Source organism: Dromaius novaehollandiae, chromosome 7 (assembly GCF_036370855.1).
Source record: "Dromaius novaehollandiae isolate bDroNov1 chromosome 7, bDroNov1.hap1, whole genome shotgun sequence".
Lineage (NCBI taxonomy): Eukaryota > Metazoa > Chordata > Aves > Casuariiformes > Dromaiidae > Dromaius > Dromaius novaehollandiae.
In genome coordinates, this window is record NC_088104.1 from 17,344,626 (window position 1) to 17,362,664 (window position 18,039).

Consider the following 18,039-nt stretch of genomic DNA (forward strand, 5'->3'; position numbering starts at 1 on the left):
TTTTGAAATGCTTCAGGCTTCTAATGTTTGGAAACTGAGTAGGAAGCCCAATTTTATGAGCAATTTGAAGTACAATACCTAGGATATATGTCCTAAAACAGTGGAAAGTAGCAACTTCATCTCACTGCAGAATGCTCAGAAAGTGGCGTCATTGTTTTCTACGTGTAACTTTGTGAGGATCGTCTTGCCAAAAGTATTTGTGGGCTACAAGATATAAGAGAGTGAAGGATGGGATCCTATTAAATGGAGGTTAATCGCCTTATGAACCTACTGAGAATTTAGTTTTATGCTGTCACATCACTAGTCATACAGAATTGAGAGCTGGTGCTTCTGAAACTAAATTTCAGTCTCTTGAAAGTGTTAAGAGTTTCCTGTTTGCGCCATGCATTTTCTCACCTGTAAACAGCATACAGTAAGAAAGGACTGAAACCTTTTAAGAACATTTGCTATTAGATGTCCAGAAAACTAGGCTATTTGACAGGTTTGTCCTCAACTGCTAGTGATGTAGTGCTCACTACTGGCACAGGGCATCACAGCAATGTTTTCTTACGTGAAAGAACAGCCAACATGTGAGGAGTTTTCATTACGTGAATGTTAGATTTAACTGTACTGTGTCATCTGTATCAAGTTAGCAAGGCAGTGTGACAGTATAGTAAATAGTCTATATAGTAAAAATGGCAGCATTTCAGTGTTTTACAAGATACTTTTAGATTTTTGAATAAGAGCAATTGATAAATGTGTTGCTGTTAATTGTTGCTAAAAGTTTGAGGATAATATTCTTGCTTCTGCTTTTTTTTCATTAAAAGGACTAGAGCAGTACAGAGGAGCACAGGGTAGGAGCTCAGAAGATACCAAATAAGGCAAGCCCTTCAATAGGGACTCACGTGCTAGAAGCAACGTGCCTACCTTAAGGTTGCGATGTGAAGCTATGTCGGTGCTATAACCAGTGCCCTAGAGCTGACTCAAGCTGTGCCTACCTTCCAGACATTGCCACTTTTAACTGTTGTTGGCCTTAATCTGCTTTAAATGTGCTTAAATTGCCATAGTTAGTTGTACTTCCTATGATGTTCCCAACCTCCTAAAGAAATGAAAGTTAAGTAAGGTGCCTAAAGGGGTTAAAGTCTTAGGAGCTCTGATTTTCCAGGTCCTCAGTGATAAAAGCCATAGAAGTGAAATTAACACTTTTTTGGGGTTGATCAAGCCATTGTTATGCCATGATCCTCTCCAGGCCTTAGGAGATTCAGAGGCTTCTCCAGACTCTGGTCTTACTGGCTTCAAACCTCCTCAGTTGCTGTAATGCAAGTTTTGTGAGACACCCCTTAACTCTACCCAAATCTCACATGGGATGCTTCAGTAGCTTTCTAGAATAGTAGATAGTGATGTGTTTTCTGAGCATGAAAGCTTAGCATTGAACTGCTCATGGGGAGAGGAACAAAAAGAAAAAACCCTGAGAAATGTGATCTCTGGTCCTCAGTTGCTATAAAGATTTGTGAGTCCATAACAGCACTGGCCAGGTCTAAATAGAAATATTGGAGCCTGATAGTGTCCCTTCCATTGGTACTTAATGGGCTCTTTTTATCTTGGTAGAATCTGCTCCTGTGGCTTCTCCACTTGAATATTAACTGAAATATAAAAAGTGTTATGGGTGTCTAGACAGAACTGCACAATTATTGGATTAGATCAATAAATTCATAATAAAGATGACTTAACTTGGTTATTAATTTTGAATCTGCCTTGTTAAACAGCCAAGCTGAATCTCTATCACTGAAATATTTAGCCCATGATTACAGCATTTTAAGCCTAACTTTAATCTTTAATATCTGAAGACATTGATAATTTTTCAAAATGAAATATTTTTAACCCCTCAGTTATAATTCATCTTTTCCTGCTGTCATGTGTATATTGCGGAGCAAGTGCGGTGTGGCATTGTCAAGCAGAGCCATGTGTTAAACACATGGTCTAAGTCTGTCAGTTGGGAGCTCTTAGACATTTTGTTTATATTTAACAAAAAACAAACTTTTTTTTTTCTCTGTGTAGCACTCAGTGTCTTTTATGACAGATTTTGCTGCTAACCTGACAGAGATTTGGGAAATTTTTGCCTGAGGACAGTGGGAAGTGTGATCAGAAAGACTTTTTAATGTGTCTGTATAACGGCTGTATGTATGTATGCAGTGCCACATTCCCTACTTGGTAGCTTGCCCCAAATTACCATCTCTTTAGAATAAGCATATAGATGTGTTGTGCCTGATTATTTTTATTGACCAAAACCTGGGGGGAGAGACTAACCATTACACAAACAGTGCAGTGGAGTGAGCTGAAATAGCAGCAGCAAGATTTCCTATTTCCTTCAAGTTCCCTGTGGATGTGCAAACTTGTGGGTGTGCCGACTTGTACATGGAGGAGAATGCTCCATCCACCTACGCCGAGTCAGGTGGTGGAGTTTGTACATAGCTTGTGTACATCCCTCCAAAATTATGGAGGCAGATGGATTGAAAGCTGTAGTAGAAAACAGTCCTTTGATGTCTTGGCATGTGGCAAAAATCCTGCTTTCAAACTCAGCCGGCTTTCACACTGGCCAGTCTGTGCCAGCAGCTGTGTGAGATCTGTCCCCAGCTTCAGCATCTCTGATAGTACTCAAGGGGGAAAGAAGTTCCTGTGTTCAAAGGGGTCCTTTCCTCTTGTTTCCATTCATATCAAAGTGAGGATAGCCACATGTTGCTGGGCTTTGGCTGAGCTGCCATTGTCAGGCCTGCCTTGTCTCTACCCCTAATCCAGAGGTGTGACAATCAGTAATGGGACCTACTTGGCACCTTGCTGGTTTTTTTTTTTCTTTTTTTTCTTTTTTTTTAATCTTCTTTCAGTCTCATGGTTGGGACTATGTTCTCTTGGGCATGGTTGGGACTATGTTCTCTTGGGCTTGCTGTCAATACTGGTTGTTCCCTGTGCCTCTGCCCTACATGTCCCTCTCTGAGGAAAAAATGTCATGGTGTTCCAGCTTTTGTACAAGTTTTGGGTTTTCCTCCAAGATTAGACTGGCCCACAGACATGAGTGTTGGAGAGGGATTGTGTGTGCTACCAGTATTCCGAAAACAGCAAAGCCCCAGGGGAAGTAGATGAAGAAGAAACAACAAAGTAGGTCTTTAACTGATCTGTGGAGGGGTCTCCTGGGCACTTAGGTGAAAAGCATTCTACGTCCTTTGACCAGCCAAAATGCTGCATGGTGTTTGTTCTTCTGTAATTGCATGGAGTATCACAAGGCAATGGAAACCGAGGAATGTCCCAATGGCACATGGATGAGATTTTGGAAGCCTTATAGTAAGTTTATAGTGGAAAAACTAGGTTAGAAACTGAGAAATAAAAGTAGTACCTAATCAAAGGTTCCAGTGGCATAAAATAGACTTATTTCCATTGTGCTGCGTATGAGCTTTGTTCCACAGCATTTGGGTAATATTACTCATGTGAGTGTTCCTTCTGAGCTGCTGTTCAGGTTAATAGTACGATGCATGTCCTGATGTGTGCAGGGTTAAGGATCTTTGTTTCTATTATGGAAGTCTAAATACATTGTGTTACTGGAATCTGATATTCTTTTAATGTTTCTTTTAATAAAGAGATGCTCAGAAATAATAGAGGAAAATAGGTCAATGCTGAAGGTGAAGAGGAAACAGAGACGTCTCCCCTTCCAGTGCAAAATAAATGGCTGCTGTCTTTAGGCATTAAAATTCTGTAGGGACTGGATAAAGAAGCCTTTGTTCATTGTCACCAACTGAGAGAAGGAACTTTGTCCTGAAATCAGAGAAGCTGTGGGCCCTCAAGGCCTGTGCTGCATCTTTAGCTCTGTTCTCAATTTCCAATTCCCCTTCCTCCTTGAAGTAGGGAAGTCATATAGCTTACTCCAGTTGTAAATGAACGTCACCATTGGACACACATTCTGTGTTTGAGTGTTGCTTAAAAAAAGAAAGACATGTATATTTTTGGTATGCCCACCATAGGGTCATGCTATGAAATGCGGTTACTATCTCACTCAAGTGCAGAAATGGACTCTCCAAAACAACTACAACCCCTTCCCTTTATCAAATCTTCCATTTCTTCAAGCGATTCCCTGTTATTTAATGGCCACTCTCAAATTTTTCATTTGTCAGGATGTGTTCTTCTTATGCTAAGCAGTTCAAAATGACAGAGTAAGCAAAAATTGGAGACACAAGTAGTTCTACATCCTGAACCAGACAGACTTTTTTAAATAAGTGTGTCAGTCTGTTAGCATATGGCAGAACTCATGCTGTGAAATTCATTTAAAACAGAGAGAGTCATTGTATGTTAATGAGGCTCTTTGCATGTTCAATTATTTCTTTGTGGCATAGCCCCCCCACTCACTCTTCTGGAATCAGTTGGGTGCTGGATTTTGACCTCTAAAGTAAGTGTCACTGCGGGGTTACCACTTCATAAATTATTCTTTGACTTTCAGAAGTGACTTTTGTAAATGTTGTTGCAGCTGGGGAATTAAGTCTCGACTGATGTATTGCATGTGCGAGTATAGTGCTACAATGCTGCAATTGTCTTACATTGCTCCATAAATGAGGGCTACCAAACAGGTCTCCACTAATCAAATCATCGTCTGAGTTCCCGTAAATAATCTCCCAAGAAAGTAGCTGTAAGAACAGTCACAGGGGTACATGAGGGAGAGGTATGCTGGTGGGGAAGATGACACTTCATGCCTAAATGGTAATGGGGAGCTGCTCTTAGTTCTATGTGCAGATACGTAACAGTTGATGACAGATCAGCTCTTGCTAGAAAGTCCTTGTTGGTCACTGAGATCTTATTTTCTGCAGCTGCTGTTCCATGTTGTTGTTAAAAGCCTTGGAGGAAAGAGGGTAAACTGTCACTTCTGACACCACAGAAGGTTCAGGAGGAAACAAGAATAAGCAGTGATCAGCAAAGACTTCTCTGCAGGAGCAGATCTTTGTTGGCATCTATTCAAAATGAGTTGCCACTAGCAAAAGAAATGTGGTTCAAACCCATCTCTTTCATCCAGGATTCAAATAAGTCTTCAACACTTGGAACCTTGTCTCCCTAGGAGCGTTTTACTCTCCTGGGCTCCTTCTTTCACTGGATTTTAAGACTGAAAAGGACCACTGGAACAACTAGCCAGACCACCTATGTTCCATAGGATTTTTCTGAAATGAATTTCTTTTTCAAGTTATTCACAGCTCTTGTGGAGCTAGTGTCTGTCAGATTTTTTGTTTTGTTTTATTTTTTTGTTTTAACTTCACATCTTGATTTTTAAAATGGTTAATTATAGAAGGTGTATCACAACCCTTGTTAAAGTCTTGCAGTGGTTAATTACCCTAGGTATTCAAAAAAATAATTTGCGCATAGAGAAGTAGCAGCTGGACAAGTTTAGAATCCAAATAATGTGTAAATAATTCCCTCTCTTGCTGCCTATTTAGGGATAGGGGAAGGAACAAGGACCCTGACTAATTGTTTTTACTACTGAGGAATCAGTGTTCCAGCCTCATCTCATGTAGCTCCTCGGTGGAGGAGCTTTGGAAATGGTATAAGACATTTCAACACAGTTGGTTTTATACTGCATCTAGCATGTCCTGGTCAATTATGAGTGAATGTTGCTTGCTTCAGCTTGATCCAGGGTTATTTGAAATCAGCTGACTTACTACTGAGCAGGTGTTTGTGGTGTTGTTAGACTGAATTCTTTTCCTTGGGAATTCAGTCTTCCTCTAACTGCATGACTCTAACATAGTCTAGTTTTAGTGTTACTACTCCTAGAAGCCTCAGTTCAAGTGGAGCTTTTCCTGTTGGGGCCAGAGAGACTGAATTCCTCCTGACTTACAGAAACAGAGGCAGGGAATGGTTAGGAGCATGGTGCTGTGAATAGAGCCATCAGTCTCTAGCCAGTCTACTCCTGATGGAGGTGTGACTCTTGGGAATCTCCACTCCACTCTTGGGGTGGCAGTTCATAGGACTGCGGATGCTGTCAGGAGCTGAGGCAGTACACAGCCCCTCAGTGCCTGTCTCCATGCCAGTGTCCCTGTGTTCTGCTGGCTCTCCCAAGAGCTTCTGGTGAAATTCCAGCTGAGCTGTTCCCTCCTATTCCATCCTAAACTTGGTCTGTTCTTTCTCTGTGAGCAAGTAGTCAAGTAACCTCCAAGTTGACTCTTCTTTTTTTTTTTTTTTTGTTTTTTCTTTCCCTTAGCAGTGGCCTTCTGCTAGACCAGGAGGAAGAAGTTTAATTCTGCAAATGTGGGACTGGCTTGTCTTGCCTTTCAAAAGATTTTCCATGGTGGTGTCAGTTAACTCCTCAAAGACTTCTGCAAGCACCAGATATTGTCCAGGCTCTGCTCAGTTGTACTTCTCTGTTACCTTCATTTTAAAAACTGACCCTATTTCTACTTTATCATTTTTTTTCTCTCATGCGATCTGATAACTTTTGAGCCTGTGTGACCTGTCCCTTTTTTGATCAGCATAGGGACCCTTGTCTTTTGTGAACTAACACTTGCCTTCTCACACGTGGAAAGTTTTGACCTCTTCTCTTACTAGGTTTAATAAAAATACCGCTTTTAAAAAAAATTGCGAGAACTGGCTGATCCTGGTGGTGACCACATCTCATTCTGATCTGCTTGGACAGAGGGGGAAGGGAAGTCCCACTTTGACTACAGCTTATATAAATATCTGATAAAGAATCCTGAAATTAATTTCCGGTAGCTGATCTGTGAACTCTTTTTCCATGAGATTTGTTTGGCAAGTGAATGAATCAGCTGAATAGATTTGAGTGACTGGTAGATCTCAGTGAAATGATAAAAGAATTTCATTTTCTTTTTCATTTAAATGTGAATGAGCTGTTGGTACAGATGTCACTCAAGAATCTCTTTGTTATTTTAATGATCCTGTATTAAACCATGCAGGAAATTACAAGGCATGTGTAATTTAACTACTATATGTGAATTTACAGCAGTAGAAATTCATAGCTCTCTTCTAATAATAGAATTGTATAACACTGGAAGTAAGAGGGCAGAAATACATCCTGGACTTTTTTGTGCGCTATGATGTAATCTTTTCCCACTTATTTTTTGGGAGCGCCTACTTTAGATAACTTTTTTTTTTTGGCCTTCCCTCCTGTCTCCCATACAAAGCATTGTAAACAAATCTTCTTATGCAATTCTTATTTATTAACTCAAGTTTTAGCATCCACCGTGGCTGCCAGGTGGGCATTTTCTGGCTCTGCTTCAGACAGCATCATATTTGTTTCCTTGCTAGTAGAATTTGAAAAGAAAAAAAGAACTAAAAGCAAGAAAAAAATTCTGCTTACCTAGATCCCTTCTGCTTTTGTGAGCAAGACAGTTTGTTCATGGCTTGCTGTGGCAGGTTTATTACAAGAGAACTTAATCTGGAGGTGAAGATGTACCTGAGAGGGGTGTGTGTTATATTCCAGTGACATTTGATGTCAAATGAATTCTTGAGCCAAGCGTAAGATATTAATGTGTCTAGTGGGTAAATACGAATTCTCAAAGTAATGTCATAAAAATAGATGTCTTCTTCCCTTCCACATGTGGATGATGAATAAGAAGCAATATAGTTTGTCCCTCTTCCTAAAAGTTTGATGCACTGTCCTTGAGCGTCTTCAGGTAGTCAAGGCCAGAAGTGTTTTTGGAAGATGGTATATTCTTCCCTTTAGGCTGCTCGAACAATGGTTCTGGGATTTTCTCTTGGGGCAGGGGATTTCTTTTTAGCAGGTGCTGCTTATATTGGAAACTGTATGATGAGGATGTTCCATTTTGCTTTCCCAGGCTGCTAGGAGAGTGATCTTGCTTTCAGGAACCCCTGCCATGTCACGGCCCGCAGAGCTCTACACGCAGATTGCGGCTGTCCAGCCAGCCTTCTTCCCTCAGTTCCATTCCTTTGGCCTCCGCTACTGTGATGCCAAGAAGGTAATTCAGCGGGATGGTGGGGAAATGTCAGTCAGGGGCACTGCAGCCCTGCAAACAGCTTGTTTTTCCTAAAGTACAGGCTATTCCTTCTCTCCTTCCCCTGTCTGATGTTACATGTTCTTTTTTGAGAAAAGTCTCCTTTTTCACTCCTCAACAACATTTTGAAAGCTCTCAACCTGAGAAGCTCTTAGTGTTATAAATAAACAGTGGACCTGTGACATGGAGGCACTAAAGCTTCTTTTCAAAAGCTGACCTGGAAGGACACTGAAGTAAAAACCTATGTGACAAATTGGTCATAGCTGGGGGAAAGGAGCCTGTTCTGAGAAGAACTTACCTCTAGGATGTTTTGAATGGGCAAAGTCACTGTGGGTCCTTTGAGGAGCTGCAGGATTGGGCTAATTGATTAAAGCAACAGTTTCTAGTCTGGTTTAGCAATTGTTTAATAATGTAAGGCCTTTGTTGCTTAGGATTTTGGATTTTATGCCTCCAGGTAGGTAAAATATGAAGACTTCTGACTATCTTTGTGTTCTATCCTCTCCCAGTTCAGGCCACGAACATGGTCCCCAATATAATTTTAACCAGCTACTTAGCTGTAGTTTTAGCAGAGTTGCTGAGTCTGGGCATTGCAAGATCTCAGCTTTGCAGGAAGCCAGAAGTTACAGCCATGATGGCAAGTCTCTGCTTTGCTCTATACACATGGGTAATTCATCTGTGTTTGGACTTGCCGTTTCTAGGAGTGCTGTGTGCTTTGGAACACACACTGCTAGGATCAGAGCTCTTGCTGCTGCCTGTTGTACATTGAGTCTCTGAGCTCTTTTGTGTTGATTACATAGACACATAGACACAAAGAAGGGAACCAAAGTTACAATTGGGTTCTGATTTGGAACAAGAGCCCTCTAATCTGGCCTGCCCTCTAACTCCTCCAGGACAAGCATGTAGTGATTAGCATGTGGCATAGAGTGGCTTGGCAATGTGAGCATGGGCCTGCAGTGCACCAACTTGGCTTCTCCACTTGAGTAAGCCACTTCACTTCTTGTGCCTCATTTTCTATAAGATCAGACAGTAACTCACTGGAATAATAGCTGGAAATGCCAAATGACCACATAAACACTCAAAAATATTTACAAAAAAACCTGATCATCATCAATGTATTCTGTAAAAATAGTTATGTCTATTTGTAGGGCTTTTGTGTGTTGTGTTTTTTCAAATTTTCTCTTTCATGGTAGCTAATGCATGCCAAGTTTGCATTAAGATGATACATACAGCAATCTCATCTGCAGTTGCTAAGTTCCCTTTTTCTTAGATTTAAGTGCCCACTTTTCCATTCATAGCTAGCTTAGTGTTGTTCTATCTGCACCCAGATGTGCAAGATACATGAGCAATTCACTGGCTTTAGTACTGACATACTGATTCCATTGATTAAAGTAAGGTCATTTAGCATGCAGAATCACAGATACAGAGCTTTAGTTCTGGAAAGTGACAGCATTCATGCTAGCAAAGCATTGCTTTCCCAGCAAAGAATAGAAACTTCTTACATCTCCATCCGTAATAGGAATCATATAGAGGAAGAGCTCAGAGGGAGGGAGGAAAGGAGGGAGAGGGCTGCATGTTCTACTGACTTTCATTATCTTTGCTGCTGTCTGAGCAGTATCCAGAATGCCTCCTAGAGGGAAATGAAGAGATGCAGTTTAATCTCTTTGGTTTTCTGCAGTAAAAAGAAAGGTTGAATTGCAGTGTGTAGGTCTGAATAGGTTTGGAGTTTCATAAATCCTTTGAGGGTAAAGTTCTGCGTGACTGGCTGTTGCTTCAATTACAAGGCATATGGACTTCAGGTAGGATGTCAAATTGGATAAAAGAAATAAAATTGTTCTGCACCATCCAGGTTGTAGCAGTGTATTCTGTATAAATGAGTTTTCGGCCTACAATGAAACTCAGCGTGGAGGTCACAGTCTGTATAAGCTCCCCTTCAAAGCCTCTGCAGGGTTGCTAGTACAATTTTTGTTTCTCACTGCGACCCAGCTCTACCAGACAGTTGAACATTATTGGTCGTTTCAGTGCTCGCTTGGGACATTTTGCTATAGTTAATGTCAGTAAATGATAAACTGAACATAGAAAGAATTTTGTTATTTGGAGAAGAAGAGGAACTGCTGGAAATGGAGGGATGGGGCTAGGATTAGAGGGGAAAAAAGGGGACTTCTGAATATTCGGTTGTCATAGATCCACTCGGCTAAGAGTGAATAAAAATGGTATTTTGATTGTAGTATCTCCCTCATATTCCTTTTTGTGGTTCTAACCTGAGATGGTGTTAGAGTTACTTCCTCTCTGAAGAACTGTTGTGGTACTTTTGCTGTCGTTATTTAGATAGGTGGTTCTTTCTGTCTTGAAAGTGGCTGTAGGGAAGGGTATTGCACAGAATCAGAGAGGTTTTGTAAAGCTTTTGAAGATCTGTCAGGATGAAAGATGCTATGTAAAAATGTTTTGGTATTAATAAATCTGATTGCATTGTAAGATTAAATAAAAATTGACAAACCTGAACCATTCATTTTAAAACTAAATCCTGATAACTTTTCATTTGAAAAGAATAGATTTCATGGCAGAAAACTGCAAATATCTGGCAGATGTGATTGGAAAAGACATAAAATAAAAGTTGATCAGTTTGCAATTCAACCTCTCAGCATCTCTATTCTTAAAAATGCAGCAACTGAAATGTCACCTGGTTATTTACAAAATAGCTTGAGTCTGTTTCTCAAAATACATGCTGTGAATTTGTTTTTCACACTGGTTGATGTTGGCAAATATTAAATAATTTCTATATGAGCACATGCTCTGAATTTGCAAGAGTTTGGCAGCTTCTGCTAACACTGTAATAAGTTTACTGACTCATGTAAGATGCTGTAACGCTTTGGTAAGAAAATCACAGTTGGATGCATTTGTTCTGGAATGTTATGGACCAAAGTCAGATGTGTATTTTGGCAAAATAAATGTCCCTCTTTTTTCTCTTTTTCTCTTTTTTTCCAGTAGGATATACTAAAATATATTTCAGTAGTTTCAAGAACAACCATCTTTTTTATCACTAGCTAGGCACAACCCAGAACAAGCATGTTCCCTGTTTGCAAATTCTTCAGCAATGCAGTCACTGTAAAAGAAATACGATAATTGGAACATACTGTTGGGACTGTGCCGCTATATACTTTTTAATATGACAGTAGATAGTATACATACTCTGTCTGTGCTCTGTTCTTTCAGTTATGATGACGTTACTCTTCTGAAAGGAATTGTGCTACGTGGACACCAACGCATGTATCACTTGTCTATTATGCAACTGGAAAGTGGAAAAAACATGGGCCGCATGAGTAAGATGAGATACACTGGGGAGAGTGGTCCAGACTCCATAGCAGATCTTGCTCAGCTGCCTAGTGGCCCCACTACTTAGTTCCTGGAGCACTGAGCAGTGTGGGCAAATGCTTGTTAGGCTGGGTGTAGCACCAGATCCCAGCTGGTTTTGTACATCTGTTGGCTCTACAGAGTTTCAAGAAATGCAGAAAGAGGGCATGGAGACTGGCTCAGCACTGTCAGCTTGCATGCAGCCTATCTAGAGCTAATAAGCCAAGCTAGATTTGAGCCAGCTTTTTGTGGATCAGAGGGGGATGTATCTGCATCACACCCCTGGTTTCAGGGAAGCAGTAGTACAGTAATACCCCTGTTGGCTTTTCAGGAGCTTGGCTCAGATCCAAATGGGTTTATTTACTCTAGCTATATACCACTCTGTTGTTTCCAGAGCCAAATTTAAAACTCTACAGGACCCAAACTGGCTTTGTATCTAGGGTTTGAATTGTGTCTAGCTTGAATGAACCAACTGCAGATAACTGGAAGGTACTGTCATTGTGTAGGAATAAATTTAAGTCAAATGACTTGCAATGGCGGCTGTAGGTGCCAGAATCTGAAGTTGTTCATGGTGCAGACCAGTACAATATGGAAATAGCATTGCAGATTTTCCTGTTATGTCTCAAGCAGAAGAAAGAACATTCATTTTTGAATATCAGAGACATCTTAACTGTCTGTGATCCGTCTGATTCCACTTCTTTCTGTGTCTCATGCCATGTTCTCTTCCCTGTTCCATCAAAGCACAATCTGTTAGTAAAGTCAGTAATGTTACTAACCCCTGGTTGGTATGACTTATTTTTTGTCTCCTCCATTCAACAGCAGGATGGAGGGCATAGTGAATGTTTTGGAGCTTTTTTGTATTTTACTTTGAACTCCCTGTTGTAGAAGGTTTCTCTTGGGGAAGACAAAAAATATGAAGGATTTTTAAGGTTAAAACTATGTTGGCAATTAATGTGATGTAATAGGAGCGGAATAGCAGATGAAAGTAGTTGGTGCTGAGACTCCTCACATTTCTGTTTTATGTAGTTCAGAAGCATGTATATGTATTTTTGCATGTGTAAGGGTTACTTTGGATTGTAGTTCCAAGACCAGAGCTTGTATTTTTGGCTTTTTTCGGTGACACTGCGAATAACTTTTAGAATTGGAACTATGAGGAAGATACCTTTTTTTTTTTGTTCCTTGTTTTTCAGTTTTACTGTAGTTTTTGTTTTATATGCTTATTTGTGAAACTTCAGCAAGAAGCTATCCCTTTATCATTTAAGTCAGTGTAAAAAAAAAACCTCATTGGTCTCCTGTCCAAAGAAAAGTTGTAGAGAGATGTTTTGGTTGGGAAATATACCGATTTTGGTGCCACTGGTTGTCAGCTTGGTTATTCTTTCCCGGAGAAGAAATTATAAGCTGTGAGGTTACCAGAAGGAGAAGCGATAAACTGAGATTAATGGAACAGATGTATCCTGTCTATGCAAAAAATCATGGAGTATAGGGCAAGTATGGAAGCAAGTGCTTCAAGATGGAGAAAATAAAAGTGTTTGTTCAGAGGAGCTTTGAAATGATGATGCTTTGAAGAGATGATGTTTTGAGTGATGTATTTTGAACCAAAAATTATTTATGTTTTGCAAGAGTTGGAGACCTCTGAGCCAAACGTGATAGCAGTAGAAACAGAATATGTCAGGGAGTAGATCAAGAGACAGGTCACAGTGAAAAGCAGTCAGTCTTGATCCAGCATTTTACTGGTCATGTCAGACAAGTATAGGGTCTTTGTGAAGGTGTTTGGGTTGAGGATGTTTGTCCTCATGCCATGAGAGAAGATTTTTGTTTCTTTCTGCTTAAAATCTCTTTAGAAAACTGCACTAAGTTCTGTAGGCCTACCCACAGATAGAAGTAGAGAGCAGAAACACTGTCCTGTGATGTGAAGATGGACACTGGCACAGTGCTCTGTAGGGATCCCTACCTTTCTCCCCTTCTCTCCAGTTCTCTTTCCTGCACCTCCCTGAATACCTGTAGATAGGAGAAAGTGAAGTTGCAATTTACCTCCCCATTTGGGGAGGATTAATTTATGTCCTTCTATCTTGTTTCTCTTTTTTGTCTAGTCTGTATTATAAAACTCCAGGGAAGCAGCTAGACAAAAGTCATATCGCCCATCCCATAGTCCATGAGCAGTTTTTTGTAAATCCAAAACAATATTTAAATCCACCCTGGGCCTTGTAGCGTCTCTTTTCCTTTAAAATCTATTTTCAGACAGGGCAGTTGTTTTTGTTTTGAAAGCAGTATTAAGCATGTGTCCTTTTAGAATGAAAAGGTGTTTTTTGAAGAGGAAGGGTTTCCTATATTTCCTAGTGATCATCAGGTTCTTGCCTTGTCCAGTTTTCCTGGAAGTTTATTCCACTGTCAGATTGCCTCCAGATAAGAAGACTCAGTCTTTTTAAATTTGATGCTGATAATTGTGCTTTGATCTTTGCTAGATGCCATGGGGATGGGACTACTCTGGATCATCCAACTTAACTGAACTGAAAGTTTTGCTGGAAGAGTCCATCATGATCCGACGTCTGAAATCAGATGTGCTTTCCCAGCTTCCAGCAAAACAACGCAAAATGGTTCTGGTGGCTCCTGAAGGCATTAACGCAAAAACCAAAGCTGTCTTGGCAGCTGCAGCAAAGAAGATGGCCAAAGGATATGAAAGTGTAAGTCAGAAATTATTTTCACGAGGAGCCATTGGTATTTCAGGTGCCTTCATTTTTTCAGGTTGGGAGACCTTGCTCTGTGTGGTTTTTTTGTTTTTTGTTTTTTTTTTTTGTTTTGTTTTTTTAAGATCAGTGGAAACCAGTATTCTCTGTTCCAAAGAAAGTCAGAGCTATTCCCTGCATGAATGCACAGCTAAAAGCTGTTGAGAACACAGTTTTAAATGAATATATAGTGCAATCAAAACAGATCAGCTCTTTTTCCCTTTTGATTTAAGTGCTTTTCTTTGTCCCTTTGTGTCAAATATTATTTGCTCTCTCTTTTTTCCTCTCTCATTAGTCCTTTGTAATTGTCTTTTATGCTTCTTTTGCCTCTGTACTTACTCTTCTGCCTTGCCTTGTATCCCATCCGCCTTACAAAACCTGTTGAAGCTGCATTGTGGAACACAGCTGTAGCCAAAAATGGGAAGAATATATTTTTACATTTGTTTTTCTTCTATGGATGACAGATGCCATGTCCTAAGCTCCTATGTTTCTAATGCAGATCTATAAGGACTTGGGAGTGTTTCTTGCCATTTTAATTGGGAAATGCTTTCCAAACTAAAATTATATTTGTAATATGTTTGTCATCCAACTTGCAGGAGTTGAATTGGGGGTAGGGAGGGAGGTGGTCACAGAAATATGAGTGTGTGAGTGTCTGCCATACCCAGTGGTAATAGAAGACCTCCTACATTGTGTGACTCAGACTGATTTTTCCTAGCATAGTGTTTGTTAGCAGCATCAGACATCCTAGATCTGTAAGCAAGAAGAAGAAAAGGCAATTCTGAGACTCACATAAATTTATCTTCCTCTCTGCAGAAACAACAGGAAAAGGAAGCTCTTCTCCTCTTCTACAACAGAACGGCAGAAGCTAAAATCCACTCAGTCGTGTAAGCTGCATGTCTGTGCTTCATTCTTACCTAGTAAAATGTATTTTTCCAATGAGAACAGGAAAATGGTGCCTTAGAGATAACAGTGCAGGGACATGAAGCATAGCCTCAAGACAGCTCAAAAAAAAATTGATTTTAATTACAATGCGCTAAATGTTTTCTTCTCTGAATTCCTAGGCTGAATGAGTCTTCTGATTTCATTCCAGATATGGATCTAAACAGTGTCATCTGAACCATCTGAAATTACTTGGTGTTTGGGACTTGGATCAAGTTCCCTGGTGTTCAGACCCTATTTCAGTTTAAGGAGGGAGGGAATAATGAAACCAAAAGTATCAACAGAGTTTGAGGAAAACAAACACTGCAGTCCTGCTGCAGCAGAAACCCTAATCCAAGAAGCTTATGTAACAGATTAAGCTTTAGTTTTAGTGTGCTCTAAGGATGTCACAACCCTTCCTGAAGCTCTTAGCTCCTCCACAGAGCTTACATGGGACCTTAGCAACAAAAGTTTTCTCCCATACATGTGCTGTGAACTCTGTCCTCCCTGGCAGTAATTTCCTTCTGTGACTTTTCATGCCCTTTCATCCTTAGCCTTTCTGCTGGGACTGTAAAGGAGTCATGTTAGGTCATTTTGGATGACTTATTAATAAGAAGGATGCTAATAGCATGCCAACTGTTTACTTTTTGTGGTCCTCTGAATGTTAGGACCAGCCAATGTGCACTGTGTGATTTCACAGTCTCAGACCTTGCTGTGGAAACTGTATATTTGGCACTGAACTGCACTTCAGAGTCCCAGCTCTCATTTCTTTAGAAGAGTTTCTTTCTTTTATGTTAGTGAACAGTTCAAAGAGTTTCTTCCTTTTTTATTCAGTTGTAAGTGTGAACTGAATAGAAAACTGTGAAGTGGTGTTTACTTGACTCTGTAGACATTGAGAGATAGGAGATAGTCCACTCATTTCTAGGGTTTTAGTAGCACTTAAAATATCATTTATTTTAACCTGACTGTGTACAATGCCATCTAGCTATCACTACTATCTTATGATCATCAGCACCTCCCATGCCTTGCTCTTGATGACAGTTTTTTACAGGGCTGCTGTGTACAGTCACTGAAATGACTGGCCATTTGTTAAATGGATGGATGAGGGTGAGGTATTAAATAATTGTAATGTCTTGGCATCTGGTTGCTACACTGAATGTTTATTTTGATATTTGTTTTGGTTTAAACCCAGCAGTCCCCCTCTTCTCCCAGATTTCTTTGTTAAATGGTGTATCATAACTGGGATCTGAACATCACAGAACCCAGGGAGTTGGCTGCAAAGCACTGATCCATCTTAATATAGTGCTGGAAATCCCACTTGGTGTTTTCTGCCAGTTGCTGCTGACCTAAGCTGTGTTGTATTTAGCAAAGAACTTGGTAATGCTGATTTTGGCAACAGCTTTGCTGTTCTAAAGAAAAGATGACATTTGTATCATCTGCTGATGGCTGTCGCTATACTTAGTTACAAATTTTAGGCTTTTAGGTGTTTTTCAGGCTCCAGTTTGTAGTTGACCTGATTACTTCATGAGTTACTACATATCAACTGAACTGCAGAACCTATTTATATGTATTCTATTACACTATTAGTCTATGGCAAATGCCAAATGTTTTGATTTAATTAACCCTGTGTAATTTGACTTAAAAGGAGTCTTGCTATCTCTCATTTGTCATTGGCTGATATGCATATGCATAGTTTCTATAAATAGCTGATGTATATAGCTTGTTAAGCTGTGGTAAATTGTCAATTTGAAGAAAAGCAGCTTTCGGGATATCCTGATGGCATGTGTTCAGAGGCCTTTTCTTCTAAAATGAACACAATTCTAAGTAACCATAGGAAGGATAGCTGCCTACAGATTACTATGGAGGAGTTATAAATATAGAAGAGTGAGTGGGGTAGTCAAGTAAGTACAGGCGACTTCCAGGGGACTGGTCTACGTAGTCATTTTTCAAGTAGGGATATAATCAAGTGGTTCTCGGTCATACACAAGTATAAATACAGGCAGCTGTCTATCTGTGGTCCAGAAAATGAGTGGATTTTCCTATAGACTTTTTTTTTGTAATTTGTAAGGGATTCATATGCTAGTTGCATATTAATGCAACCTTTTTATGCTAACCTGTTTCCTGGTTTCTGTATATGGATGAACAGTAACTTTTAAATTTGTTGTGAGCAAAGCCTGTATTCTCTTAGCACATAATTCAGAGGTTTTTGTTTGGTTTTTTTTTTTCCCTCTTTTAATGTAGAGAATACATCCTGGAGTTACTGGAGAGTGGGAAAGATAAATTCCTGGTGTTTGCTCATCACAAGATAGTGCTGGATGCAATAGTTGCAGAGCTGGCAAAGAAAGTAAGTGCTTGACTGAGACTCGTATTAACTTCATCATTATTCCAACTTCAAAGCTGTTTAAGAACTCACAAGGTTATGGCCAGTCAGTTAGTTTATGGAAGTTAGTGCAGAGATAATTTCTACTTGCTGCACTTCTGAATGTGCCCTTCACCAAGGCAGCTGAGCTGTCAGAGTGAGAGTGCCTCACAGAATGCACTTTGTATTAGCTAAAGGGCTTTTGCTATATTTAATGTTCTTTACTGATCTCTCAGCTGGCTTGGAGCTTGTGACTGTCTGGAAAAGTGTTACCATGTGTGGCCATCTCTGGTTTTCTCCAGGCTTTCCTCAGAGAGGGAGAAGGTAACAACAACACAAGCCCATCAATGGCTGCCTTCCTCTGACTCTGTGGTGCTCTTACATTTTTGAGTTGGACTACTGTAGGGGGACTGCATAGATCTGAGAGATGATCTATCTGGGATTATAGGTCAGGAGTTTCCCTGCTTATCTCATCTGATTTGTTTGCTCTTTGAAATCACTGTGTAGGAATTGGTGTGTTCATCTGAGACGTGGCAGTGGTTATAGCAGACAAGTGACTTCAAAAATGGTTTGGCTAATGATTCATGAGAGATTTCTCTGGATACCCCTAAAGAGCTTTGGGTTGTGTTGGGACACTGCGAAGGATGGTTCAAGTTAACACTCCAAATTGTAAACCACAGTGGCAGTGGTGATTCTGCTGCCTTTGGTCTGCTGGAGG

General features: G+C 40.1%; 1 protein-coding gene across 4 annotated transcripts in view; it reads left to right on the forward strand.

Annotated features, from left to right (window-relative positions):
* The window catches only part of SMARCAL1 (SWI/SNF related, matrix associated, actin dependent regulator of chromatin, subfamily a like 1), a 46,176-nt gene that overhangs the window by 18,748 nt on the left and 9,389 nt on the right, over positions 1 to 18,039 (forward strand). For all 4 annotated transcript variants that reach the window (XM_026095418.2, XM_026095396.2, XM_064514757.1 and 1 more), the window contains exons 10-13: positions 7,797 to 7,937; positions 13,784 to 14,002; positions 14,858 to 14,928; positions 17,204 to 17,306. In XM_026095418.2, the coding sequence (XP_025951203.1) occupies positions 7,797 to 7,937; positions 13,784 to 14,002; positions 14,858 to 14,928; positions 17,204 to 17,306 (534 nt within the window). The remainder of the gene's footprint in view (positions 1 to 7,796; positions 7,938 to 13,783; positions 14,003 to 14,857; positions 14,929 to 17,203; positions 17,307 to 18,039) is intronic.